Source organism: Mytilinidion resinicola (assembly GCF_010093595.1).
Source record: "Mytilinidion resinicola strain CBS 304.34 unplaced genomic scaffold BDZ99scaffold_22, whole genome shotgun sequence".
NCBI classification, from domain to species: domain Eukaryota; kingdom Fungi; phylum Ascomycota; class Dothideomycetes; order Mytilinidiales; family Mytilinidiaceae; genus Mytilinidion; species Mytilinidion resinicola.
Genome location: NW_022985458.1, coordinates 299,139 through 326,720, shown reverse-complemented (window position 1 = coordinate 326,720; position 27,582 = coordinate 299,139). Strand labels below are relative to the sequence as shown.

Genomic DNA, 27,582 nt, shown 5'->3' with positions numbered 1-27,582 from the left:
CTTTACTGTACGCGCGTGCCCTTTTTCTTAAAAGCCGAGGTATTAAATTAAAGGATAATAGGAAATTAGGGGGGTTGCCCTATTACGGGCGTGCCTGTGGTTATATAATATGCGTGCGTGCGTATAGTTCTGTTCTTAGGGCGTGGCTATATAAGTTAGCTAGCTGTATAGCCAGCTTTTCCGTTGCTATTTTTCTAGCTATAGAAAGGCAGGGTAGAAGGTCTATTTAGTGCAGGAACTATTATAAAACGGCCTTATTTCCCTTATAGTCTTTATATAGCTGTATATATATTCTTATTCTAGCCTTAAAAAATATATTACCTCTGCTATTGCAGTGTTATTTATAGTATATTACTATATACTTTAGAGACTGTAGTATATGCCCGCAGGGGCACGCAGGCGAAGGGTAATTAGGCACCCTTATACGGTGCAGGTATACGTTAAGCCCTATATATTCCGTTTATAAGAGCGTAATAATTAAGCTTTCTACTTATATAAGCTTATAGTATTTAGTTGCCTAATTCTTATTCTATTTTATATTAAGGGCCGGCGTAGAGGGGCCCCTTTATTTTTTCCTATAGGCCTTCTATTCGTTCCTCTACTTTTCCTTGTACGCTTTCTATATTACTCCTTATTTTAAAAGCTTATATAAGTTATCTAACTGCTCTTTATACCTTAGGGCTAGTGCTATAGCCTTAACCGCGTTCTATTATTTATAGAACGCCTATATTTAGTAACCTATTATAAGGCCTTATAAAGTTAGATATAAAGGGTTATATAAAATTATAAATATATATTCTTATAGGTGCTGTAGTAGCTAAGCTATAGCTAGTAGCTTAATAGCTTATAGCAGTTAGTAATAATAGTATCTAGTAGGAAGCTAAACAGCGGCCGCTATATTTTTATATAAATCTTTTAGGTGTTATAGTAGCTATATAGCTAATCGGTAATATTAATACTATATATATATAAATTCGGATAAGGCCCCGGGTATTATAAAGATAACTAATAGGACTTTTAAGAAATACGAAACGCAGCTAGTACTAACGCTGGCTAGGTTCTTTACTAGGTGCGTGCGTATAGGGCACCACCTATAGCTGTATAAAGAATTAATTACTATAGTACTATATAAGCCTTAGAAAGCGTCCTATAATATAGTAAAGTCGTATAGGCTAATTACGCTGCTGGAAATAGTAGGTAAGCTGCTTAAACGTATTATAGTATAAAAACTATCTAAAATAGCAGAGGAGAAAGGCATGCTCCTACTAAGCTAAATAGGCGCAAGGCCCGAACGATCTACGCAGACAGTACTAGAACTTCTTATAGAACAAATATAAACCGTATAAAAGGGCAACTTTTACCTTATTACTTTTTTTCTTAGCCTGGACATTTTAGGGGCCTTTAATAGAGTATTTTATAAGAGAATAATATATAACCTACAGGTTTAATATATACCGGAATAGATAGTCTAATTTACAGAATTATTTCTACAGGACTAAACTATAAAACTCTCTATTAGAAAATATATTGCTAAGACTATCCCGGTTAATATAGGCATACTATAAGAATTTTTACTCTCGCCGATCCTCTTCTTATTTTTTATAAGCACGCTCCTGCCGGTACTATAAAAAGGTAATATAACAGCCTACAGGTTTATAGACAATACTAACATCCTTATATTTAGTAGAAGTATAGAAGAGAACTGCAGGGCAATTAAAAGTGCGCACGTATAGTGTATAGAGTGGGCGAAGAAGCACAGTATAGTATTTGCCCCGGATAAGTATTACCTTATATACTTTACGAGGCGCTGTTTAAATATAGTAAATATAAAGGCTATAGTAAATATTTAAGGCTTTATAGAGGGCCTAATTATAGAGCTCTATATACTTAGAGTCTAGGTAGACTCTAAACTTAAATAGGGCCCGCATATACGTATTATAAAGGAAAAGGCTATAGTATAGATAGAAGCCCTTACACGGCTAACAGTATTAATATAGGGCGCAAGCTTCTAAAAAGCATAGTATATATACTTAGCAGTTATTAGGCCGGTTCTTACGTATAGGTGTACTACCTAGTTTCCAACGCCAGGTATAAAGGAATAAATTAGCAAAGCAAAGATTAAACAACTTAAAACAGCCTAGAACTATTTCCTCTGTGCTATTACAGGGGCGTATAAGATAATAGATATTAAGACGCTTAAATATAAAACCTTTTGCCCCCCCCTAAGGCTTAAGCTAAAGGAACTCGCGGTGGCGTACGCAAACTGCACGCGCGCGGGCTAGGCTAGAGAGTATATTAAAACTATATACCGCACTATTAGAAACACTATTAGGAGACACTATAAGCCTAGGAAAACGCCTAAATATAAGCTAAGCCGGCGTAATATACTAAAGAGGCTCGCGGTTAAGGCTATAGCACTGGCCCTAAGGTATAAAGGGCAGTTAGATAACTTATATAAGCTCTTAAGATAAGGAGTAATATAGGAAGCGTATAAGGAAAGGTAGAAGGACGAATAGAAGACCTATAGAAAGAAATAAAGGGGCCCCCCTACGCCGGCCCTTAACACGAAATAAAATAAAAATTAGGTAACTAAACACTATAAGCTTATAAAAGCAGAAAGCTTAATTATTACGCTCTTACGAACGGAATATATAGGGCTTAACGCATACCTGCACCGTATAAGGGTGCCTAATTACCTTTCGCCCGCGTGCCCCTGCAGGTATATACTACAGTCTCTAAAGTATATAGTAATGCACTATAAATAATACTATAATAGCAGAGGCGATATATTTTTTAAGGCCAGAATAAGAATATATATATAGCTGTACAAAGACTATAAGGGAAATAAGGCTGTTTCGCAATAGTTTCTGCACTAGATAGACTTTCTACCCTACCTCTCTATAGCTAGAAAGATGGCAACGGAAAAGCTAGCTATATAGCCAGCTAACTTATATAGCCACGCCCTAAAAACAGAACTATATACACGTACGCACATTATATAACTACAGGCACGCCCGCAATAGGGCAACCCCCCTAATTTCCTATTATCCTTTAATTTAATACCTTGGCTTTTAAAAAAAAGGGCACGCGCATACGGCAAGGGCACGCGCGCCCTAATGCGGACCCCGGACCTTACTAACCTTCTGGACACCGTACAACCCTGGAACCTAGAGCCTACGGACACCTGATCGATTCTAGAAAATATATTAAAATAGCTTACTCCGTGGCAATACTTATAGAGCTGCCACGCGTCCCCTACAGCCGCGCAGAAATAAAAGGAACGTAAGGCGTTATATATTACAGACCAAAGCATTAGCCGTAGAGGCCTAAGGTAAGAACTATATTAATAAGCTTGCTATTAAAGCTATATAGGACGTCGGGCGGGGTAACCCGACTAATAAGAGACACTATATATATATAATTAATTATACTCTGCTGCTTAATATTATTTCCAATCCTGCTTTATCCCGTGTACACTTAAGTGCGATAGTTATGAGCCCGGTAGCTCTTCTCCTGCTATACAGCACTATAAGCAACGAATAAATCAGATAATTCTCCTCTTAACAGAGCAGTTCTTATAAAGCGGCAACAATTCTCGGCTAATTCTACGAGAAGCGGGGTTGTAGAAAAAGCAATATCACAACCTTAATATTTAAAGATAAGGACTTAGAAATCGACTAAGTTAAGGCCTTTAAATAATTAAGATTAAATATAATAGTTTATCTCGAATTTACGGCAATCCGTTATACATCTTAGCAACTTGCTACGCCTAAGCTCTATACTTAACTTGCAGCAAAGCTCCGTTCCTGCCACTAGATTTTGCAGGAATTATCGCAATAATATTAATTAAAGATTATAACCTTCTAATACTTAACACACGCAATAATTAGACCGATTAGATTAATTCTATTAAGGATCTTGCTGTATAAAACAATATATAGAACTACTATAACCCTAAAAATATTAAAAACCTGGTTTTTACTATTACTAAACTACTAGACTTAGTAAATAAGGATATAATCTAGAGATTCTACAGCTTTTAAGCTATTTATAATAGTAAAAGAAAGAAGTATAATAAAGTTTCTAAATATATTAATATTACAGTCTGCCAGGAGTTTAAATAATACTATATTAGAATTTACATAGTTTAAGGCAAGATTATTGCGCTAGCTAAAAGCATCCAGCTAACTATAAAGAACTAGAAACAGAATATTAGAATAAAGTTTAAAAAGCTTAAAAAAGGATATAGCAGCACTAGTCTTAATAAATAGCTTAGCTAATAGCCTACTTTTATTAATAATATAAAGCGGTATAAGATTAAAAACCTAAGCAAGTTCTAGATATATAATACCTTTATTAAAGCTTTACAGGACCTTAATCCTCTATTCTATAATTATATAAAGTTAAAGAAAGCTTATATTAAGGGGGAAATAACCCTTATTAAAGAAACGGCAAAGATAATAGAAAATATTTCTAATATACTTCTTACTGCGCTTAACTAGATAAATCTAAATTACGCAAGCACCGGTTTTATAACTATTAATAACAACTCTAACTCTAATAAGATAGAGGATAACACTAATATTATAATTATACAGAAGGCTTAGAATACTATTAATAAGACTCTTAGGTCCTTTTGCAGGCTAAATCTAGTACTTTCTAATAAGAAAATTATAATAGGCTTTTATATTAAGCAGTTTAGGACTATAGCACTGCTAAGTAAAAAAACTATAAAAGGGCGAGCTGTACACGCCACCCTTTAAGGCAGAAAGCACAGTTATAGTTTAGATTTATTAGATAATAATAGTTTACAGCTAAAATAGAAGAGATATAGGGCCGACTTAACTTTAATAATAATAAACTTACTAATAAGCCTATAAGACTGTATATACGGACTTACCTATAAGTATATAGACTGCCGATATCTTAATCTATTAAGTGCACTATTAGATTAGATACTAATAGTTTAAGTTTAATCTAAGATTATTATAGGAATTAAGGGAAGCAAACGGCTCCAATTAAAGATTAAGAAGAACTTTCTTAGAAATAATATTGCTCTACCAAAGTTTTAGCCTGCCAATACTTTGAATACCTAACCTAAAAAGGCTACTAATAATACTATATTATCTTTAACCACTGCTAGGATAAGAGTATTCTTTGCTATATTAAAGTCTGTATTTAGCATATTAGTAAATAATAAGTATAATAACTATTTTAGGCTCGATAATTATGCAGATACGTATATCTGCAATAACCTGTTAAGATTTGCAAGGTATAAACCGATATAAAATAAAATTATATAATTTAGCAACACAGATACGCATATTAAAGGGACAGAAGACGTTATAGTCTATATTAACACTCTATTAGGTCCTAGTTTTATTAAGCTCGATAATATTATATATATGCCAGGCTTCTACTAGAACCTCATAAATATAGACTCTTTAGAAAGGTAAAGGCTTTTTTTTAACACAAGGATATATTAGATAGAGTATTTAGATAGATTAAACGCATTTAATACAACTAAACACGGCGTATTCCAGGTTGTTAAACTATATATTTAGGATTCTATTATTAAAGCCGAATTTTATACTAAAGCTGTATAAGCTTTTGCTATAGTAAGGAGGTTAAAAACGCCCTAGATTACTACAGCATTAATAGATATTTAGCATGCTAGATTAGGGTATATTAGGAAAGAAGCTCTTAAGCAAGTACTATACGCAGTTAAAGGAGTAGTACTTAGCACTTGCAATTTCCAGCGGACCTTAGAGCTCTATCCTAAATACTAACTTGCGCAAGTATATTAACAAATTTCACGCGTTCTAATATAGAGAGGAACCTACCTATTTAAAAAGGTCTACCTAGATCTTATTTATATAGAGGAGGCATTTAATTTTAATACGTAGGTTATATATTTCTACTGCAACTATTTAGTATACTATATCTCCTTTAATCTCCTATATAAAACGCAAGAAAAACTAGTTGCAGTAATATAAGAGTTCCTTACTATTATAAATAATAACTAGGGCTTTACTATATAATATATCTATTTAGATAGCAAGAAGGGACTAAGCTAGCAGTAGAAGGATCTTATAATTGCAAGAGGAATTACCTTTAATCTATCTCTACCTAATACTCTAAATTAAAATAGCCTTGCAGAATATTCTAGAGGGGTAATAATAACTGTGGCTTGCAAGCTCTATATATAAAGCAGACTACCTTATAAGCTCTGGCTATATATAGTAGCTTATACTACTTATCTTTTTAATTGCACCCCTATATAACAAAAGCAATAGTAAACACCTTTTAAAATAGTATATAGCTGTAAGCTAAATCTCTTATATATTAAAATTATCGGATCCCTTACCTATATTTTAATTAAGCATAGAAGAGACTATCCTGTAAGGGCAAAGCTATAGGATAAAGTAATTAAGGAATAGCTTATTAGACTAAACGCAACTAATATTTATAAAGTTTAGATTCTGTATCTAGATTAGGTTATTATATCTCGGGATATATAAATAGATAAAAAAGTTATATTTAACCCGCAGCTCTCTATAAGCCTTCCTAAAACCGGACAAGTACTCTTAATTAGCATTAATAAAGTTAATCTAGATAAGATAGATACAGAACTTTAACTAACAGAAGATATAAGCATTTTTAATCCTAATTTAGTTTAATATAAGGTTCTATCGGCGTTTCTGCTATTTCCGCAACTTCTATTAGTATAAACAGCGACAGGGATATAGAGTTAAATAGACAGGCTTTATACACAGCTATATTCTACTCTAATATTACTTAGATCTAGATAACCGAGCATAATACTATAAAACCCTTCCTATACTACAGCAACTTAGCATACAGCAAATTTAGCTTAGTTACTTACTGCACGCTAGGTGCAGAAGAAGGTACAGTAATAGGCATATACCTTGCAACTAAAATATACTAAACTAGGTTAATAAATAGTCTATATATTTATATTAGCGCGGACTTTAAGAACTTATTAAAAGAACTTAATACTACTACCGGAATTCTAGTATTAGCTAAAGCGTTATCTAGAAAGGAACGGCTTTAAGTAAGCTATAGATGCCAAGATTAAGTTACTTAAAGATAAGCACACTTTTAAACTTATTAATTACCCGGAGTATAAGCAAGTACTACCGCTTAAATAGGTTTTCACGTATAAATTCGACGCCGCTGGCTACCTTATTTATTATAAAGCTTAAATATGCGTAAAAAGCAATCTTTAATATAATATCTTTAATAATATCTATACAGCTACAGGGGTATATTAGAGCTTTTATATCCTTATAGCACTTATCTATATATTCGGGCTTCTATATTATTAAATTAACTTTAAAAAAGCCTTTATTAACGCCGATATAGATAATAAGATCTATACTGCCTGTCTACTAGGGTATAGAATGCCAGGAAAGGTTTAGAAATTGCTTAAAGGGCTCTACAGCCTGCAAAAGTTACTAAAGCTATAGTTTAATAAACTTATATTATTCCTTAATAGTCTGGGATTTAAATATTGCCTAGATAAACTATATATTCTTATTAACAATAAAATAGGCCTTATCCTGTTTCTCTATATAGACAATCTCCTTATTATTTTAGAATAAAAACGCGTCTACTATATTAAGCAATTTAAGTTAGCAGTAAATAGTAAGTACGGGATTAAGGATTTAAGCGAAGCAATCTCTTTCCTTAATATTAGGATCCTGCAAAACGCAATAGATAAAAAGCTTTAGATTTATTAGAATAGATATATTAATAAAATCTGCACTAAATATAGGATAGACAAGTTATAGAGAATAGTTTATACACCTCTTACTTTATTATATTATTCCTAACCTTTTAAAGAACAGGCTACTATATAGCAAGTTATAGAGATGCAGGAAAAAGTAGGTTTAATATTGTACGCAGCAGTAGTATTAAAACTAGATATTTTGTTTACAGCTAGCTAGTTAAGTTAGTTCGCAATAAACCCTTTACTAGAGCACTTGCAATATATAAATCGAGTTCTCTTATATTTCTAGACTATAAAGTACTATACTATTAAGTTCTCGGGCTCTGTAAATTCCACAGCAGTAGAAACAGGCAATAATAAAGTGCTGCAGCTATTAAGCAACGTATTGTTCGCGGATAATCTAGAGACTTAAAAATCTATATAAGGTTACCTTATAAAGCTGTTTAATAGACCGATTATATAGTAGTCCTCTAAATAGAAAACTATTATAATATCTATAACTAAAGCAGAGCTCTTATTACTATTATATATAGCAAGGGAGATAATAGGTTTATATAGGCTGTTTGCACAGGTATAGTTTAATTTAGAATAATAACCTTATATCCTCTATAACAATTAGTAGACAGTAGGCCTAATCTAGAAAGAAAGGCTACAGTTAACCTTAAAACTAAAACACGTTAATATCTATAGCTTATAGCTAAGGCAGATCTATTAAAGTAGTAAAGTTGTAGTCTAGTAGGTTCCGACTATAGGCATGCCTTCGGATAGCTTTATAAAGCCCCTCTTAACAGAGAAACACGTATACTTTATACGCTAACTAGGCCTAGTTAATATTTTATCGCGGATTAATCTAGGATATATATTAGAAAAGGATAGTCTATAAGATATTTAGACCTTATCTAAAATAGAGTGAAATTTAGAGGGGTGTGTTGCAGACTAAGGTATTAGCCGTGGAGGCCTAAGGCAAGAACTGTATTAATAAGCTTGCTATTAAAGCTATATAGAACGTCGGGCGGGGTAACTTAACTAATAAAAGACACTATATATACACAATTAATTATACTCTGCTGCTTAATATTATTTCCAATCCTGCTTTATCCCGTGCACACCTAAGTGCGATATTATACACTGTAGAAAACAAGGTTTTCACCCGACTGCTATAGAGCGAACGGTTTCCCCTTATAAATAAAACCTAGATAGCACTGCCGCATAAACCCTAACGGGAGCTAAATCGGCCTAATAGAACCTAATAATAATAATAATAATAATATATACAAATTATATTTATTAATATATATAGGTATATCCAGCCAGGCCCTAAACTTATTACCGAATACTAGCTTAGTCTATATAAAGCCTGTAGCTATAGAAGCAGGCCTTTTTTATAGTTTATAAATATATACTTAACCTAGCAATATATAATATTAGCGGCTCTACAGCGCTAAAAATTAACACTAAACTTACTATTATAAACTATTAAAAGAATAAGGGCGTTACTAACTACACACCCCCTTTTCACTCCACGCACACCCCCTTTTCGCTACACGTACACCCCTTCCTCCCCCGGTTACTTCACCACGATATAATTGGCCCGGAGAGGCCGGAGGAAGCTCCGCTCATTCACTGTTATCACGTGCGCCAGCGCGCCGGCGAGCTGTAGGCGTAGCTGTACGTAAAGCAAGGCTGTGCAATATACCTATTTTACCATGCATTCTTCCTATTTACTGCAGCTATATATACGGCCGTATATAAAGCCGTATATAAGGCTATAAGTAAGGCTATATATAAGGCTATATATATAGCTATATATACAGTAAGGCTGCGCAGCCTACCCGTTTTATTATGCATACTTTCCGTTTCCTGCAGTATATATAGGCTGTTGTATTGCTACCTACGTGCCTATACGCCTAGGATTATACCTAAACTATTAAAACCTCACCTTATTACAGCCCCTTTGTATTATTCCTAGCCCTTCTCCATCGCCCCCGCCTCTATCGCCGCTTGATTTATATACTCTGTAAGCTTATTAGTCTCTCGGGCCCTATAGGCCGTAAGCTAGCGTAGTAGGTCCTTACAGCTAGGCCCTTCCTCCACCTAAGTCTGGGCGCTATCCTGCCGCTATACTGCCGCCCGTGGTGCTGCCTTTAGCCGCGGTGCAGCTTTCTTCCGCGGTACCTTATCCTTTAAGCCCGCCGGCCGGCTATACTTCTTGCCTGTAGGTGCGGCGTTAGGTGCGGCGTTAGGTGCGGCGGTAGGTGCGGGCATAGGTGCGGGCCTAGGCACTACTACATGCTGAAAAAGGCTGGATCGATGAGAGAAACGTAAAATCCGTGCTAGCTGGTGTAGCCGTCGACTAAGGAGCACTCTGAGCGATAGGAGCTGGACGGGGGGCTATAGAAATAGGCGGTCCTGGCGTCGGAGGTGTCGGCATGTGTCTAGGGGGCATGCTTGTATATCCACTCTGTCTGGTTTACTACAGTATTTTGCTAGGCAGTAGCCCTGCGCTAAGGCGTGCGCTTATATAGCAGTATGCGCTTCCTCTGCCGTAGCGTAGTAGTCTAGCCGTAGCGGCTGGAGGGCCATAGTAAAAGGTGGAGGGAGTGTATTGTAGAGGATAAAGATAAGAATGTAATTATTTATGGCCACGCCGCATTTAGAGAGAGCATTTGGAATTAGTAAGCAATTTAAGCGAGCGAATCGGAGGCCCCGGAGCACCTCTCCGGGCTAATTAGATCGTGGTGAAGTTACCGGGGGAGGGGGGGTGTGCGTGTAGCAAAAAGGGGGTGTGTAGTTAGTAACGCCCAATTTTAAAGCTAGTAACTGGTATAGGTACGCGCGTATAGTAGTGCAGCTGTGTAATTAAAAAGAAATTAAGGTTTCTAGGTTTCTAGGTTTCCTTAAACAATATAACCTAGTATTAGAAGTATAGCTAAGAAAAGGGTTATATTGCTATTAATAAGGTTATATAGAGAGGGGAAAGGCTCCAGCTATAAGCTATTTATATAGTAGAGTATATAAAGCGCCGGAAAAACCTTTAGCCCGGGATTACGTAACGTCCGTGCCTGTAACCTTAATAACTGCTAAAAGAACCTAGAAAAACAATATAATACTTAGTTTAAATATAATAATTATATATTTCTAAAGTAAAAGCTATTCCTTTAAAATAGAAAAAAGTATTATAAAGAAATCTACTAGAATAAATTATAGGCTAGTTAATATAATTAGAGCAGCTAGAGATCCGGCCTTTAGCTCTAGTTCTTATATAGAATTATTAAATATTATTTCTCTATAGCGTCTTAATTTTATTAACTAATGCTTCTACTTGCTAACTTAGAGCCTATATACTTTAAGCGTTAAGCTAAAAGGAATATTATAGGGAATAGGTCTCTAATACCTCATATTAGGATATACTTAAACAATTTAAACGCATTTCTAGCTAGTATAAAGTGCAAGATTTCTATATTTAAAGGCGGTAGCCCCTTAGAATTTTAATTCCTAGTTTTGCTTCTTTTATTTACAGTAAAAATAGCAGCATTTAAACTTTTATTTAATAAAAAAGCTAATAAACTACTATTAATTTTAGCTGCAGGGATATAGAATTATACTAGATTTACTATATTCTCTATTACTTTATCTCTATAAACAAAGTTCTATAAAGGTAGTAGAAAAGAATATAAACCCTTAAAAAAAGACTAAAAATACCCCTATATCTACTAAAGATACTACTACTATAGATATAAATAAAAATAGTCTATTGCTACTATTATTCCTCCTTATATTTAGGTAAAAGAAAGAAAGAAATAAAGAAATAAAGAAACTGCTGCTCTCTAAAGTAAATATATTCTTAGGAATTTACTATTACCACTGTTCCTTTCGCGCATAAACTACCCTATATTTACAGCCTAACTTAGTTCTTCTTTCCCTTATAATTTTATAAACCTTCTATTTATTATCTATTTTATATTTATAGGTACGCGGCTAGTAAGTATATATCTAGCTAAGCCGCCGGCAGATAGATTTGCGGGCGTTTAGCTGCTAGAGTTTTACTTACCTAGATTATAAGGTTCCTTTTTAGAGCAGGAATACTAGTACCTTATATATAGCGCCTTAATAGAGTATTTAGGTGCTGTTGCTATTATAGTCTTTAGTATATACTATAGTATAACCTTAATAATTATTACTCTAAGCTATAGAAACTAGAGCCTAAACTATAATAACTATTATATTAGGTATTAGGTAAAGTATAGTAGGAATAGAGAATACTATAAAATAAGTAATAGGGAGTATAGTATAGTATAGATAATAGATTACTAGTACTAATAAGTCTATTATATAATATTTAGAATTTTTTAACTGCTTAGGAGATAGTTTTAGGTATTTAGGGTTAGAAAAGCCTACTAGTTACGCTTCTAAACCTACTACTAGATCTGCTAAGCGGTTATATAAAAAATACTAACTTATCTCGCCCTAGTTTTATAGAAGCTAGTAGAATTAAAAAGGTTATTAAGTTAAATATAGGTGTTTAACGTCGGTGACTACGATGCGAGACATACTATAGCGAGACAAATTCCGGGTACTTTAGAATTAGAAGACTCTAAAAGTTCAAGCGTATAGATAGCCTATCCTATATCCTACAATAATTTTTTATGCCTACTTAAGAACACTTCTTATATAAGTGCATCTAAAATTACGCTTCTATTGTCGCCTTCGCACCTGGTTACAGAGAAGCTTATTTTATATCGTAAACAGACTCTGTATACTATAGCACCACAACCAAGCTTATTTACTTTTTAAATCTATTTATTAGCTTGATCTAGTATCGAGAAACGTTACTATAATGCTAAGTAGCTTTCATCAGCCGCATGGTTGTCGTAGGATGCGAGATTATAAGATATTGCCACCCTGGTCGGTACCTCCAATCAGATCCAGTAAGGGTCCCCAGTTATAACGAAGACAATAAGCGAATATATTATATCTAACACAATAAGTTACCTTTGTTATAGAGGTCAGCATCTGTGGCTGTAATGTCTGTGGCTGCATTCCACTATTCCTAGCAAGTGTCCCGTGGCAATACTGTGTACATTACTGTCCCAAATCCAGTTATACCGTTTGGTTAAGGCTACAGACTGATCTCTTATACAGTAAATGTAACGTCTGTCCTTACGTAGCGAGACGCACCCTGTAACGAGACGAATCTATAGTTTTGGAATTATAAATTTTTTCTTAGTAAGTCTATAAAGTTGTTAACAATATATTACTTTCTTTAGCTATTTCTCCCTAAGGAGACCACTTGGCAACAAGAAAAAGAGTGCGGTTGATTATGCTGTCGATTATTTTAATCACGGCATCAATCGCCGCTTCCGCTGTTCCCCCCGTTTAATCGCGACTATTAAAGTCATTTCAAAATTCGGAGCACCTAAGGAAAGGTCCTATCACGAAATAATATGGTTCCAAATTTTAAAGACACTCAAAGAGGAAAAGAATGCAGTCCGGGAGTTACGCCGGTGCGAATAGAGGGGGCCTCATGTTTCAGTGCTTAGTAATACGCATTAGCCTAGCTACAATATATTATGTTCACGCCCGGGCTCGCTATATTTTTCTAGCCACGATTCTCAGGCCTGGTCACGTGCATGGCGTGCATACATAACAATTATGCAGACAATCGGCCTTCTCCTGCGTCTATCTAGCCAGACCCCCTTGGCCTCAGAATCTATGGCCGTCCTTACAACGAGAAACTTTGCGACATGCGCGGCAGGGATCTTTAGACAAGCCACTCCCACATCCAAGTTTCAAGGTCATCAGGCTACTTGAGCTCCTCCCCGCGCACGACTTGAATGCACCCATTCGTGTTCGCCTCAAGTCTGTGTCTCTACTCGATCCCAGCAGACCTACATACGAGGCTTTATCTTATTGTTGGGGAGATCCTGCAGACCCTGGGATGATGTGGTGCCAAACCGAAGAAGAAGCTATGGAAAAGGATGACAAAGAAGACGTGGGCATGCCCGTGTCCGTGCTAGACTACGAAGGTGTCAGAGGAAAGGATGGCCTAATCTGGACCAAAATTTATGGGCGGCGCTTTTCCGATTGCGCCTGGAGGATCGAAAGCGCCTCATCTGGGCCGATTCCGTGTGCATCAACCAGGCGGACGACGAAGAGAAAAGCTGGCAGGTTTCCGCCTATATGGTGCCGGTCTCCGGTAGATAGGTAGCCGGTTGACGTGTTGTGCCACATTGCAAGGAGCGGGCACCTAGAGACTCAAACGGTAGTTGAAAGAGCGAGGAGTATGTGAGTTTCGTAGCTTAAATTGTGCATTCAATCATCGACTTAAAAAGTATCAAGTCATCGTCGTTCAAGATCCGTGAGAGGGTGACGTTGGAAAAAGAGGCATACCTACGTAGTTCGCTATTTTAAACGAATGAGATCGGTTCCACGTGCACAGTGTCAGCCTTGTCAGCCTCGTCAGCCCTGTCAATGTCGGATTTCCCGAACTGACATCGTTGCATACAAAATGTAATGAGAAAAGCAAAGAAATATGCCAGGTAGAGTCCTTTGTGATATTGATGGATTCAATGAACCTCACCTACTGTGGCTGTTAATGCGCTAAGCACACTATCTTGACGATAGCTCATCGCTTGGATAAGGGGAAGGTGGTCAAGGTTGGCACGCCTGACGAGTTGCTCGCTAAGATGGCGAGGAAGAAGAATGCGGGTGGGGGTGAGGAAGCGGAGGACGAGGAGGAGGAGGAGGAAGGAGCGGATAAGGCTTGGTTTAGGGAGATGTGGGATAATGCTCAGTGAAGATAGACAATTAGAGAGAATTCGCAGCCATTAGAACTAGCATCCCAAACGCATCAACGCTCACCATCCATGAATTCAGGTCATTCATCTTATCCCCTCCATGTCCCCTCCCAAGCGCCATTAAATCCGCATACCTCAAATAACACCTCCCATCTCTTGCCCTCAGCATCTCGTCATACTTTTCTATCCATTCACCTTCCGTCGCCGCCTCCCAAAGATGTTTGTGGGCAGGAAGCGGTAGAACGGACAGCCCGACTTTAGATTTGGCCCGTTTTTCAGGTTTGATGTCGAACAGAAGGTGCAGTATGAAGAGTACCGTCACGGTCCTTCGTTTCGACTCCACCAACACCCACTCTTTCCATTCCGGACGGCGGCCTTCGATCTCAGCACTGCAGACTAATCTGCACTGTTCAGCGTGGATCGCAATTTCCTAGAAGGAAGAACCGTTAGCTCGTTGATAAGTGGAGGAAATCAAAGTCTCACCGTCATCGCTCTAGTGAGCTCGCGGTCGAATTCAGCGGAGAATGAGTCCTCGTCAAAGATCCTGAGGAGGATATACAACGTGACTGCCTGAAGCATGGACAGCACAGTCCACTCATCTCCGTTCACGTATTCGTTCATAAAGCGGTCCTTTTCCATGGTTATAGTGCGCCAGACGAAAGAGCTTGTTGCAGGTGTCTTGGTGGTGTAGAGTGAGACGATCGATTTGCAAATCTCTAGTGTCGGTAAGGGAGGTGGGGTTGCGCAAGTCGGAGTTTGACACGAGCTCGGGTCTCGGGGTGGAAGCGACGTGCCGTGGATGAAGGGCGGCAGGTTCTTCGTTGCAAGGGCCGTGGCGTACGATTTGAAGTTCTGCAAAAGGAAGGTGCGGCCGATTTGTGAGCCCGTTGAGAGATATGCGTGAATGAATGGACTTCTGGGCGAGGTGGGGGATAGATCACGGTCCATGGGTCGAAGGACTAGGTAGGGGGTATGGAACATGCAGTCTGCGGGAGTTGAGAATGTCGCGTCGAGGGTTAAGCTTGGTGTTGGACTAGAGATGAACCAGTTGATCGGGGATCCATTGATTGAATAGCCATTGGACGAAATATTAGCACCCATGTCAGAAACTTCCAAGTCTTCCACAAATCCAGCATCCGGTTCCCAGAGAGCGAGGTCATTCTGAGGCGTCAGGTCGGGCACAGGAGCAAGCCAAAGACTAGGAGTATCCATATCTAAGCTGATCTGAGCGTCATTGCCGTTGTCCGCATGGGCATTCCAAGGGATATCGTTTTGATTGCCCGGTTCCGGGATATCAACAAGCAATGTACCATCGGAGCTTGGTTCATCAGGCGGAGCAAATGCAGGTTGCTGGGCTGAGGTCGCACTCTTCCTAGTCAATTCATAAACACAAGTAAGCCCCCTATCATCGCATCGACTACAATTTGGGAGTTCCGAGTCGCATTTTGCTTTGGCTTTCCGACAAGCTGCACATGATTTCCTCAAGACCGGGAGACTGTCCACCAACTTCTTCCTACAGTACAGTACGTGTCGATTCCTCGAGGTTCCTAGCACGACAGTTGAGCAAATGGCTAATGGGATTGTGTTTGAGAGCAAAAGGAATCGAACCCTACGTTTTGTGAACGCTTTGGAGCAGATCTTGCAGAGGAACGGCCCGGTATCATTGTCGATATGCCGGCAGGAGGATGTTCCACTGGTCCTAGGCTCTGTATTCATGGACGTCTGCTGTGACCTTCGGATGTAATGGCTGATAGCAAGGCCAGGGCGGAGCAGATCAATCTTCTAAGTTGCTGCGCTTTCATGCCATCCGGAATATTTGTGGGAAGCCAAGGAGGCTCTTGCCGCTTCGGGTTAGGCTGTTTAGCGCGCTGCAGAACACAACTCCACACCTCAACCTCACTCCGCCTTCTCTTCTTACAACAAGATCGCAAATCTTTCAAGACGACCCCCATCGCCGCTCAGCTTTCTGGCCTCGAGAGATCTGGTAGTTGCCCGATTGAATCATCCAGAATACCAGGGGCTCCGACGTACCAAGGAGGGCCAAGTCTTCGTCCCGTCGATGCCTTTATCTCCGGTCATCCGTGCTAGCGTTTTGTCGATTTTCCGGGCTGTACAATATTTTCCGCTGCCACAGTTGCCAAGTACCACCACATCTAATGCAATTGAATTTTCATTGCATCGTTCTTGTTCATGTCCGGAGATTCTTGTCGCCTTGAAATGCCTTCGCAAGTGTATAAGATGGCATGCAATTCCCCTTTCTCCTGTTCCCTTCATCATACACCTCATCTTCATCATATGCGAGATCCCAACACTCCCATCTCCTTCCATTTCATCTCAACTTCTTTCAAAGAAAATTTCCAAGTCTCTTCTGAGCATCTCGAATTATAATGGCAGGAGATCTCATTCTCGTAAGAAACCACAGGCTCCACAGGTTCCACAGCCGTTTTCACTAACGACAATTACTTACACCTTCATAGATTACGGGCGTTTCTGGCTATATCGGATTCAAGACTCTGATCCTAGCTCTTGAAGCAGGGTTCCCAGTACGTGCGGTCATCCGCAAGGCCGAACAGGCCACAAAACTCCAGTCTCACGCTCGAGTCGCACCCCACATGGACAACCTACAATGGGTTGTTATTCACAATCTCTCAGACACCCACTCCTTCGATCCTCACCTCGCTGGTGTCACGGGAATTCTCCATATCGCCTCCCCTCCTGCCATCGAGGTATTACCCATCTCCGTGCCTGATCGTCACAAAGCTAATCCTTCTTAGTCGGACGACTATGACCGCGACATTATCGACCCAGCCTTAAAAGTGACCCTCTCCATCCTCAACGCCGCGCACCGCACTCCCTCAATCAAGCGTGTCGTCATTACCTCCTCTGCGGTAACCCTGATCTCCTTCGCCTGGATGTTTGGTCCCGCGCCTGCGTCCCCAGACCTCACACTATCTACCGCAGCCGACATCAACTCCAACATTGCCGGTCCCTACGGCACGTCAATGGAAGCATACTTCGCATCCAAGACCCTATCCCGCATTGCCACAAGAAAATTCATGGAGGAGGAGAAGCCAGAATTTGGGTTCGTCAACTTGCTGCCAACAGTAGTATTCGGGCCAGATGAACTGGCTACAAATGCCGCTGAGTTGGTGACGGCCGGGAACTCTCTCGCACTTGGTCCGCTCCTGGATGTCAATATTCCGCAGATGGTGGGGGCTACAGTGCACGTTGATGATGCGGCTAGGGCGCATGTCGATGCGTTGAAGCCGAGTGTGCAAGGGAATAAAGACTATATTTTGAGTTCTGATGCGCCGGATGGTATTGATTGGGAAGATGCGCAGAACTATGTTAGGAAGTTCTTTCCAGAAGCTGTGGAGAACGGGACATTGAAATTGGGGGGGAGCCTGAGGGCGAGGATCTGGAGGTTGGATACTCGGGAGACGGAGAAAGAGTTTGGGTGGAAGTTCGTATCATTCAAGGAGACGTTGAAAGAGCTTGTGGGGCAATATTTGAAGTTTGTAGCGGCGGAGAAGAAATGAGATTGTGGTACGGTTTGATTTAGCTAGATACCTTGAATCATAATCTTGCAATTGTGTGCGGACTTTAGAAAACCACTGATGTGTTAACAATAGCTGTAATCATTGGACTGCTCATTATGCTGTTGCGTCTAGTGTTCAGCGATTTCCTCCGAATGTCCACTAGCCGCACCTCCACCTACTATCGGCTCCAACGCCGCTCTACTATCTCTATCTCCTTGCAGCCATATGCGTATCGGTATATGGGAGAACTGTATTGTTACATTAATAAATCCCGTGTCGCGCACCGCATTAGCCAGCAGTGGGATTAATATCCGATAGGCTGGACATATAGAGCTATGTAACTGTCAGTCTATTAAACAACAAGCTCTTATTTTTATATATGCCTTCTCAAACGCGGTAATACAAATCTGATTTGCCGAACATGGAGGTGAGACCTCCCCTCCTCTACGCCGCAGCACACTGTTACAGCATAGATCGCCGCAATCCTCCGTTGCAACTCCCTTTCTGGTGACGTTTTAGGCAGGGTCAAGATTATATCAATCAGGAGCAGCTATTCCGGCGTTATCTGGTCAGATCGCTCCAGTGCACCGCGCGTGTCCTTGTCGACCACCTTCTCTAAGAGCTGCCGCTCACTATCAATCACCGGTTGCTCCTTCCTAAAGCGGTCAACAATCTCAACCAGGAGCAGCTTCCGCTGCCGCGCCATCTCGTTTCTAAGGCGCCGACGAGCTTTCTGGTACTTCCCCTCTCCCGGACTGCCTTCAGGAGCCCCTGAGAGTCTGTCTGCGCGCTGGGCCAGCTTAACTTAAGTACTCAAAAGTACGCCTCCTACGCGTATATAATGTAGTGGTTGAGTTGGTCTGGGAATGTCATCTTCATAATCCTAAACAAAAATAAATCTAAGCGCCGATTTTCGCAGTTGGGTGTCCCCGCCAAGCAGGGGGATGCGGGATCTGAATGACTTAGCTAGGCCATAATCATACTAGTGTCCGCGCAAGTGGGTCCAAAAGTTCATTGCGACAGAAGTATTTGTTGGCTGTGTACAGGACCACTTTTTGATCTAATCGGAGGATGTCGGGAAACGGGAATTTTCCGGCAAGGTACACGCAGCCACAAACGTCGTAGCCACACGTTGAGCAGCCACAAATTTTATTAGAATTTTACCGAGGTTATTATAACCACACCTCCACCGACCACAATTCTTAATCACTTAATTGGAGGAGGTATTAGCCTATATAGCGACGTCCTGTAATATAGCACGCCCCGGCCGCTATAATTATAGCAATAGCTTTTTAGCCTTATAATAAAACCTGGATATCTATATCTAATTGTTTTATATATTTAAAAGGTGAAAAAAGCTTAATAGTATTATAAGTCGAGGGGTTTTATTATATTATAAAAGAAGGCTCTTTATAATTTAGATAGGCGGCGATAACGCGATTAAAACTTTCGGAATTAATAAGTTAGGAGTATTCGGGAGAGGCGTATTACGTAACTAAAATAAAAGTTTATTGAAATTTTAATATATTCGCAGATTTAGAGTTGCTTAAATTTAAAGTACCTACGATTTATCTTATTACAAGGTGCGTCTCGCTATACAGGGATAGACGTTAAGTTGTTTTACTTAATATATAGCAGAAGCCTATATTTAAGCAGGTTTATTATACTATAGATTTAGGTGGCCCTATAAGTCTATACTTATAATAATATACTCTATAATATCTAGGTAGCCTATTACTTCTAGTATAGTACTATTATTATTCCCTAGTATAATACTAATAGTTATACCCTATTCTAGTAAAAGGTTTAGTAGGTTTAAGGTTTTTTTCTTTATTAGTAGCCTAGGTATATAAAAGCAGGTGTTGCTCTAGCCCTAGCGGCTTCCTATATTTTTAGGAGAAAGGGCTTAGTAGAAGTAGCGCTGGTTTAATCTATATATTCTTAGCAATAAATAATCTTAGGTATAAGGGGGCTAGCTAGCGTAAAATATCTAAGAATTAGTAAATTTTACTAGATTATTAACAGGCTTATCTAGGAAGAAAGCGGCGCGTGCTTCTACTACTATATAGGCCGGAACTTAGTACTAAGGTACTTATAGACAAGCTGTATAGGCGGCGCTTTCGCTTTATAATAAACTTAACCTTTAACTTAGTTATCTTATAATTTGATAATAAAATAATTAGCGCTTTTTAGGTATTGCTACGCCTTAAGGCTAGTTAAGCAGCCGCTATTTAAGCTTGCTAGACCTAGTAACACTAAACGCAGTTAAAATAGGCGGTAAATAAAGGTATAGGCTGGAGCCGCTTATTAAGGGAAGAAAAGGGGGCTAGCTAGATCCTATTATAAGTTCTAACCTTTTTATTTATAGTAGGCGATAGTATTCCATCGCTCTATATTAATACTACGCTAGCTGCGTATATAGAGCTAATTTAAAAGGTTAGTTTAAGCTCTAGAAGTTAAGGTATAAAAGCAGTCTTTAGTAAACCCTAAGCTAGAAAATAGACTTCTAAGCTAGATAAGAGTATTACTATTTTAAATATAGATATTTTAAAGCCCTACTATTACCGCCGGGTTTTCTATATAGCAGTTCTTTCCTTTAATTTTATTAAATAGCGTACCTATAGTAATCTAATAGGTCTTTTTAGAAATTTAGTCTTAATCTATTTCTATAGTAGATTCTAGTTCCCCTTTAACTTAATAAGCAACGCGTTTTCCTTTTTAGTAAACTTAAACTTAGGCTTTAGCTTTTAAAACTACTTAATAAAGCTAATATATAAAAAAAATTAAGGGTAAAGGCAGCCTAGGGGAATCTCTATAGTATATAACCTATTTACCTTATATTAGAAAATGCCCTAGATTTACTATTCTTCTATAGTAGTATTTAGTACTACTTTTAATACTAATACTATTCTATTAGAATTAGAGAAGTCTATAAATAATAGTTTTAGAGTATAATAGCAGCTATATTTAGTAAATACAAGCTGCTTATTTATAGATAAGCTTATAGATAAAGTTAAAAAGGAATAGTAGCGCCGCCCTATATACCTATAGCCCTTATAGCTGCTCTTATTATTATTACTATTACTATTATTAGTATTATTATTATTATTATTATTATTATTATTATTATTATTATTATTATTATTATTATTATTATTATTATTAAGTTCTATTATACTAATTTAGTTCCCGTAAAGGTCTATACAGCAGTTCTATCTAAGCTAAGTATATAAGGGGAAACCGTTCGTGCTAGGCAGCGTTTGGATAAAAACCTTGCTTTCTGCGGTATATAGCGCTGTGCGCTCTTTATACTAATATACAACTATTAGGGACGCGTAGCAGCTCTATTAAGCCGGCCATAGAATAAGCTATTACGGTGCGTTGTTGTAAATCTATCCGGGGTCCAGGGTTAGGTTGTCCTCTTAGGTTCGGGTTAATTCTATTAGATTCCGGAAATAAAAGCTGGTTTATAATTAGTATAAGAGCACGCCTACAGGTAGTGCGCGTGTATACTCTTCTGTAAAGCCAGGGGTTAAAGTAAATAGTTAGTAGGTTGTTATATACGTGCTATAGGTGGGGCTGTTCTATACTTAGGGGTAGGCCTAAGGGCCAGGCGCCCTAAATAGGTGGATTAATATAAAATAGAAGGGTAGAGTTAAGGCTGTATTAGTATATTATAGGTGTATAGGCGGACTACTATAGCAAGGAAAGGCCGCTTAAAATAGAAGTGTTGCAGTAAAATAGGCGGATTTGCCCTAGCAGCAGGGCAGTATAGAGTAGGGCTATGCTAAATAGGTGGATTATTATTAAGTAGGGGAATTTACTCCTACACTATTTCCCTGGCTATTAAAAGGTATAGTAGGAGTTCTTTCTACTAGAGGAACTATTAGGCTAGGGCTTTAATAGTGCCCCTGTTTTTGTATAGCTTTTTATAGGTTCTGGTTTTAGCTTTTCTAAATAGTTTATTTCTGCCCTTTTTATACTGTTTGCAGTTTATAACTATATATTATAGTATTTATTAGCTTGCTCTGCAGGGGCATACCGGCGTTAGGTAGTTTAGTACTCTTATTCTATATAAGTACTTATTAAGCCCTATATATTCTATCTACAGGTTTATAATAATTATACTTTCTACTTTAGTAAGCTTGCTGTGTATATATTTATTATACTCCTGCTACTTAGTATTAAGCGCTAGCGTAAAGGGTCCTCTTTATAGCCTTTTTTAGAAGGCCTTCTATTTTTTCTTCTACTTATCTTTATATGCTATAGCAATTGCTAAGCATCTTAAATATTTATATAAGTTGTCTAATTCGCCCTTAAACCGCGTAACGTTTCTAATAGCAACTACTGCTTGCCTGCGGAGTATATCGCGTCTGCTAGGGCTAAGCCAGGGCATTTCTTAGCTACTATATTTGTTCCTAATAGTAGTTTTTATATTGCTATATATCTGGTTAATATATATATAGGCGGGCCCTTTATATATCCTATTTATATAGGCTACTGCTAGTTTTTCTAACTTTAGCCTAAAAGGGGGGTAGAATATTTTATACTCTAGTACTTTAATAGGTGTTAATTTATAGGCCCCTAAGATGCGCTAGAGGTAGTAGTTTTATACTATTTTAAGTTGTTTAAGTTTTATTTTACTAAGCTGTTCCTTTATACCTACTATAGGGTACCAGAAGGTACATCTATATATAATAGCGGGCTGTATAACCGCTAAGTATACTACTTATACTCTATAAAAGCTTACGCCCTATATTAATACTATAAGCCTTATAATAGACCCTATCTAGGCTATAGCCTTATTTTTTATAGTATTAAGGTGCGGGCCCTATTTAAGCTTAGAGTCTACCTGGACTTCTAGTACTTAGAGGTCCTTAATTAGGCCCTCTATAAACCCCTAGATATTAACTATAGCTAATAGGTTAAAGGTATATTTATAGGCTTTTATAAAGTGGATTAGGTGGTATTTATCTAGGGCGAATACTACTTTATATTTCCTAGCCTAGTCTAGGCACTGTTTATATGCCCCTTTAAAGGCCCTGCAGTTTATTTCTATTATCTTACTATATATAAAAATGTTTATATTATCTATAAATCTATAGGCTATAGTACTGCCTTACTATAGTGCTGGCAGCAGTATACTAGTAAAGAAGAGGAAAAGGATTAGTAAAAAGGAGGAGCCCTATAGTATTCCTATAGTAACCTCTCTAGGTTCTGCTATAAAGCCGCCGAAGCTAAGCCTTATAGTGCGGTCTTTTAGAAATAATCTAGTAAAATAAATAATCTATTCCGGCACTTTTTATACTTATAGGTTATATATTATCCTTTTATATAATACCTGGTTAAATGCCCCTAATATATCTAAGCTAAGGAGTAATACTATAAGGCTCTTACTACTGCCCTAAACTATATAAATTTGTTCTATAAAGAGTTTAATTGCTGTTTATATTAATTGCTTAGAGCGTGCCCCTATTTAGCTTAGAGGGAGTATTTCTTTTACTTTAGCAAGTATAAATAGTTGTATAGCTACTATTTTTTCTAGTATTTTACCTATAGTCTTAAGGAGGGCAATAGGCCTATAGGCCTTTACTATTATATATAATGCTTTCTGCGGCTTATATAGCACTATAGTAATAGATTTTTTATATAGCCGGGGGTGGTAGCCTTATTTAAGGCACTTAGTAAAAAACCTAGTAAGTATAAAGGTAAGCTATTTCTCGCACTTTTTAATAAATTAATTTATAATCTTTATAATACCCGGGGCCTTATCCAGGGCAATTCCTATAAGCGCTAAAACTATATTATACAGCGTAATAGCTAATAGTAATTTATACAGCTCCGGGTACTAGAATTCCTTTAGGTTAGAGAAGTCTATATTTACTAGTAGTAGAAAGAACTATTTAGCTATAATATATACTTTTATTTTATTATTAGTATACAGAGTAGGGTCTTCTAGGTATAATAGAGGGGGGAAATAGAAAGGGGGGCATAATTCCTTGCCTACTGTTCGGCCCTATTTTGCTAGTTTCTATACTCCCTTCGGGTTCTTTATAACTTTTTCCACCACGCGTTGCTATACCTTAGTACTTTCTTTTTATATTGCCCTCTTTTTATAGTTACAGCAGACCCTATATAATATTTAGTGCTTAATAGAATAAGATAACCTCTATATTCTATAGGCCTTTTTTATTTCCTAGACTTTTTCTATACAGTCTTATAACTATACCGGGGATACTTGCTTTAATAGCCTAGTAAGTAGCACTACAGCCTTAATTGTATTTTATATGCGCTTATAGAGAAGGGCCGTAAACCTGTCTAGGCGTTCCGGTCCGGCTAAAGAGTATTCCTATATTTCTAGCTTATCTAGCTAGGGCACTAGGTGTTTATATACCTTCTTCTAGTTAAAGCCTTTCTATTACCTGCGTTAAGGCTGTGCTATAGCTAGTAGTAGCTCTATATTAAATTCTGTATATACTAGGTTATAGTCTAAGTTATAGTTCTACTTATTTTGGATGGCGCATAATATAGTACGGTTAGTTAGCTATTTAGTTGTAAATATAAGGTTAATTATTAACTATAATATTCCTTTTACCTATATTTCTATTGCCTGCCTAGTAGCTAGGTCTATACCTGCCTCTATTATAATATAGAGGAGCTCTTCTACTTATTCCTTTGCTACTATTACCTGTATACCCCCTAGATTAAGTGGTATAGGTTTATATTGCCTATAAGAATATATTCTATATTATTATTATTTAGCAGTAGAAATAGTGTTGCTATAATACTATTAGGGCGTAGGTTGTAGATATTATAAATATAGATTTCCTCCTCCGCTATATTCCGGAGGAATAAAATAGTTAGGTCTAGTAAGTAGTATATAACTAACTATTAGTTTATTTCTAGGGCTTTATTAACGTATATATATATTCTTGCGTTTAGGCTTCCTCTATAGAAGAGGTGGTAGGATTTTATATAGAGTATTATATACTCCTGCTTTTACTATATATTCTTCTATAGTTTTTATATAGCTAGTACTAGTAGTTAGGGCAGAGCTGCTTCCGCCTTTTTAAGGAACTTTCTTTAAGTCTCTCGGCTTTTATTTATATTATACTATATAATAGTAAGGTTAGTAGGTTATTCTGTTATTAGTTAAGGTTTATAGCGGTGTTTTTAATAGGGCTAGCCCTGCTAGTTTCCTTATATAGCTAGCAGTCTACGTCCTTCTTCTAGAAGGATAGAACCTGTATAATATTAGGCTATATAAGCTGTAAGAGCCCTTTAGCCCCTTTATATACTATTAACTAGGTGGCCTAGATAGTAGGCTATAATTACTACGTAGGCTGCTCCGTAAAATAGATAGATTAACCGCTTAAATAGGTAGGTTGTTCTGTAAAATAGATAGATTACGCTAAATAGAAAGTCTGCTATATTATATTAAACAGCTTCTGCTATCTTAGGTTATTATTAGTTTAGCCGATATTTTTTAGCGGCCTGCTAGGGCCCCTTCTAGCCACCTCTAGGGTTAGCTCTAGTTTAGTACTGCTATATAGTATAGGGCCCTTTACCTTCCTCTTTTTAGATTAGAACTAAGGTATTATTTAGGTTATATATACTCCCAGCAGCGCTTAGTATCCGTGCAGGCTTATATTTCTATTAGTATTATATTAAGCCGGTGTAGCCTATTACTTTACTAAGGCCTATAGTTAGGCCCCCTTCTAGACGTTATATTCTATGCTATACACCGGGTGGTTTCTCTTATAGTTGGCGCACTTCTTAACGCCTAGATTATCGCATTTTCTAGTATTATATTCTCCTATACAGTTCGCGTATTAGATATTCTTTTTATAGTACCTAGCTATATAGCTATAGCCCTGGCATCTTAGGCACTATATAGTAATAAAGCTTGCCTTATACCTTAATACTATTAGCAGCCGGCTGTCTATAATAAGCTCTCTTACTATTATAGTATTTGCTATTTTTTTTATACGCCCGCTAATAATAGCTAAGCTGGCGCAGTAGTTAGGATTATCCTATACTGCTTAAATACCTTTTTTATTCTTCTATATAATTCTTTCTATAATAAGGCCCGGGTTAATAGATATATTAGCTATAATAATAGCCTTTTTTAGCCCTAGGCTGTCTAGGGCTGTGTCCTTAGGCACTCCGTGCACCTCTATTAGCACAGCGGGGAGTTATACGCGCGCTAACTTAGCTAGCACCTGTACTTACTCCTTTTTCTTTAATAGGCGTTTCTTTATAGCTTTATTAGCTATATATATTATTATATTCCTACTCTAGAGCTTCTTTATACTATATATCTAGGTTATATCTAGGGGGCCGCCTGCCTAAAGCTTGCTAGCAATAGTTGTATTTATATTATCTTTAGTAGCGGCTTATTTATTATTATTATTAATATAGATAGTGATTTTATAGACCTCTATAGTCTATACTATTAGTATTCTATTTCCTGCAGCCTTTCTATTTTACTGCCTAATTCCTCTATTTTACTGCTCTATCTATCTATTTAGTATAGTAGCTAGTATTATTCCTGCCGCTGCTGCAGCGTATATCTTGCCTTATATTAACAGCGCGCGTACTTTTTTCTCTATTTTCTCTATCTTCTTTATTAATTATACCTATAGCGTTTATTAGAGTTTAGCCGATACGCCTATAAGGTTAATTATTACGCGTCTAATAAATTCCTAGAATATATAGTATAGTCTATCTATATCTACGGGTTAAAGTAGCTTATTCTATAGGCTGGCCTATAGTTATCGCGCTTTATAAAGAGTGCTTTAGATACTTTAGTAGGCGTTTCCAGTAGGCTTTAGGTTATTATATTTAGTTTAGTTTTAGGGTTAAAGTTGTTGTTATTAATATAGGTAGGGGAGCGCTACTCGTACACCCCTTTTTCACTACACGTACACCCCCTAATCGCTACACGTACACCCCCCCCTCTTAGCGCTTCACCACCTTCTAATTGGCTCGGAACACTGTTCCGTAGCCTCCGATTCGCTCGCTTAACTCGCTTACTAATTCCGAATGCTCTCTCCAAATGCGGCTATGTACAACACAAGCAATCACATTATGCCAACTTGTATAGCCTTATGTATAGCCTTATATACAAGCTTACGTACGAGCTCACGTACAGCTGTATATACGGCTGCATGGATTGGAAAGAATGCGCCGTAGAACGGAGAGGCTGTATAGCCATGCCGATTTGTATAGCCTTACGTACGAGCTCACGTACGAGCTCACGTACAAGCTCACATAGTATAAGTATAAGTATAGAATAGAATTTCTATTCTAGAAGTGCCTACGTGCCTACAAGCATGCCAAACCTGTCAAAACCTCACCTTATTACGGCTCCTTTGCATCAAACCTAGCCCCCTCGCATCACCGCCTGCGCCTGCTCAATATCTCGATCAATTTCCGCCTCAATATTTTCATCATACGCCGTAAGCTGACGTAGAAGCTCCTCTCGGCTAAG

The 27,582-nt window shown here is 37.8% G+C and overlaps 4 protein-coding genes across 4 annotated transcripts; 2 read left to right on the top strand and 2 right to left on the bottom strand.

The window, feature by feature from the left end:
• Positions 1-13,550: 13,550 nt before the first annotated feature.
• BDZ99DRAFT_397927 (uncharacterized protein) lies at positions 13,551-13,957 on the top strand (the record flags this gene model as incomplete). Its single annotated transcript, XM_033716070.1, has 2 exons — positions 13,551-13,699; positions 13,780-13,957. Coding segments are annotated over 2 exons (327 nt in total), but the record flags the coding sequence as incomplete, so codon positions are not given.
• Positions 13,958-14,191: 234 nt separating this feature from the next.
• BDZ99DRAFT_152786 (uncharacterized protein) lies at positions 14,192-16,297 on the bottom strand. The gene is made up of 4 exons (XM_033712794.1): positions 16,164-16,297; positions 15,034-16,097; positions 14,338-14,980; positions 14,192-14,199 (listed from the first exon to the last, which is right to left on the bottom strand). Exons 1-3 carry the CDS (start codon positions 16,264-16,266, stop codon positions 14,561-14,563), a joined length of 1,587 nt encoding a protein of 528 aa, XP_033571405.1. The 5' UTR covers positions 16,267-16,297; the 3' UTR covers positions 14,192-14,199; positions 14,338-14,560.
• Positions 16,298-16,819: 522 nt separating this feature from the next.
• On the top strand, positions 16,820-18,152 carry BDZ99DRAFT_511649 (putative 3-beta hydroxysteroid dehydrogenase/isomerase). Its single transcript, XM_033724562.1, has 3 exons — positions 16,820-16,958; positions 17,028-17,276; positions 17,325-18,152. Exons 1-3 carry the CDS (start codon positions 16,938-16,940, stop codon positions 18,087-18,089), a joined length of 1,035 nt encoding a protein of 344 aa, XP_033571404.1. The 5' UTR covers positions 16,820-16,937; the 3' UTR covers positions 18,090-18,152.
• Positions 18,153-23,565: 5,413 nt separating this feature from the next.
• On the bottom strand, positions 23,566-23,757 carry BDZ99DRAFT_397848 (uncharacterized protein; the record flags this gene model as incomplete). Its single annotated transcript, XM_033716066.1, has 1 exon — positions 23,566-23,757. A coding segment is annotated over one exon (192 nt), but the record flags the coding sequence as incomplete, so codon positions are not given.
• Between the last annotated feature and the right edge of the window lie 3,825 nt (positions 23,758-27,582).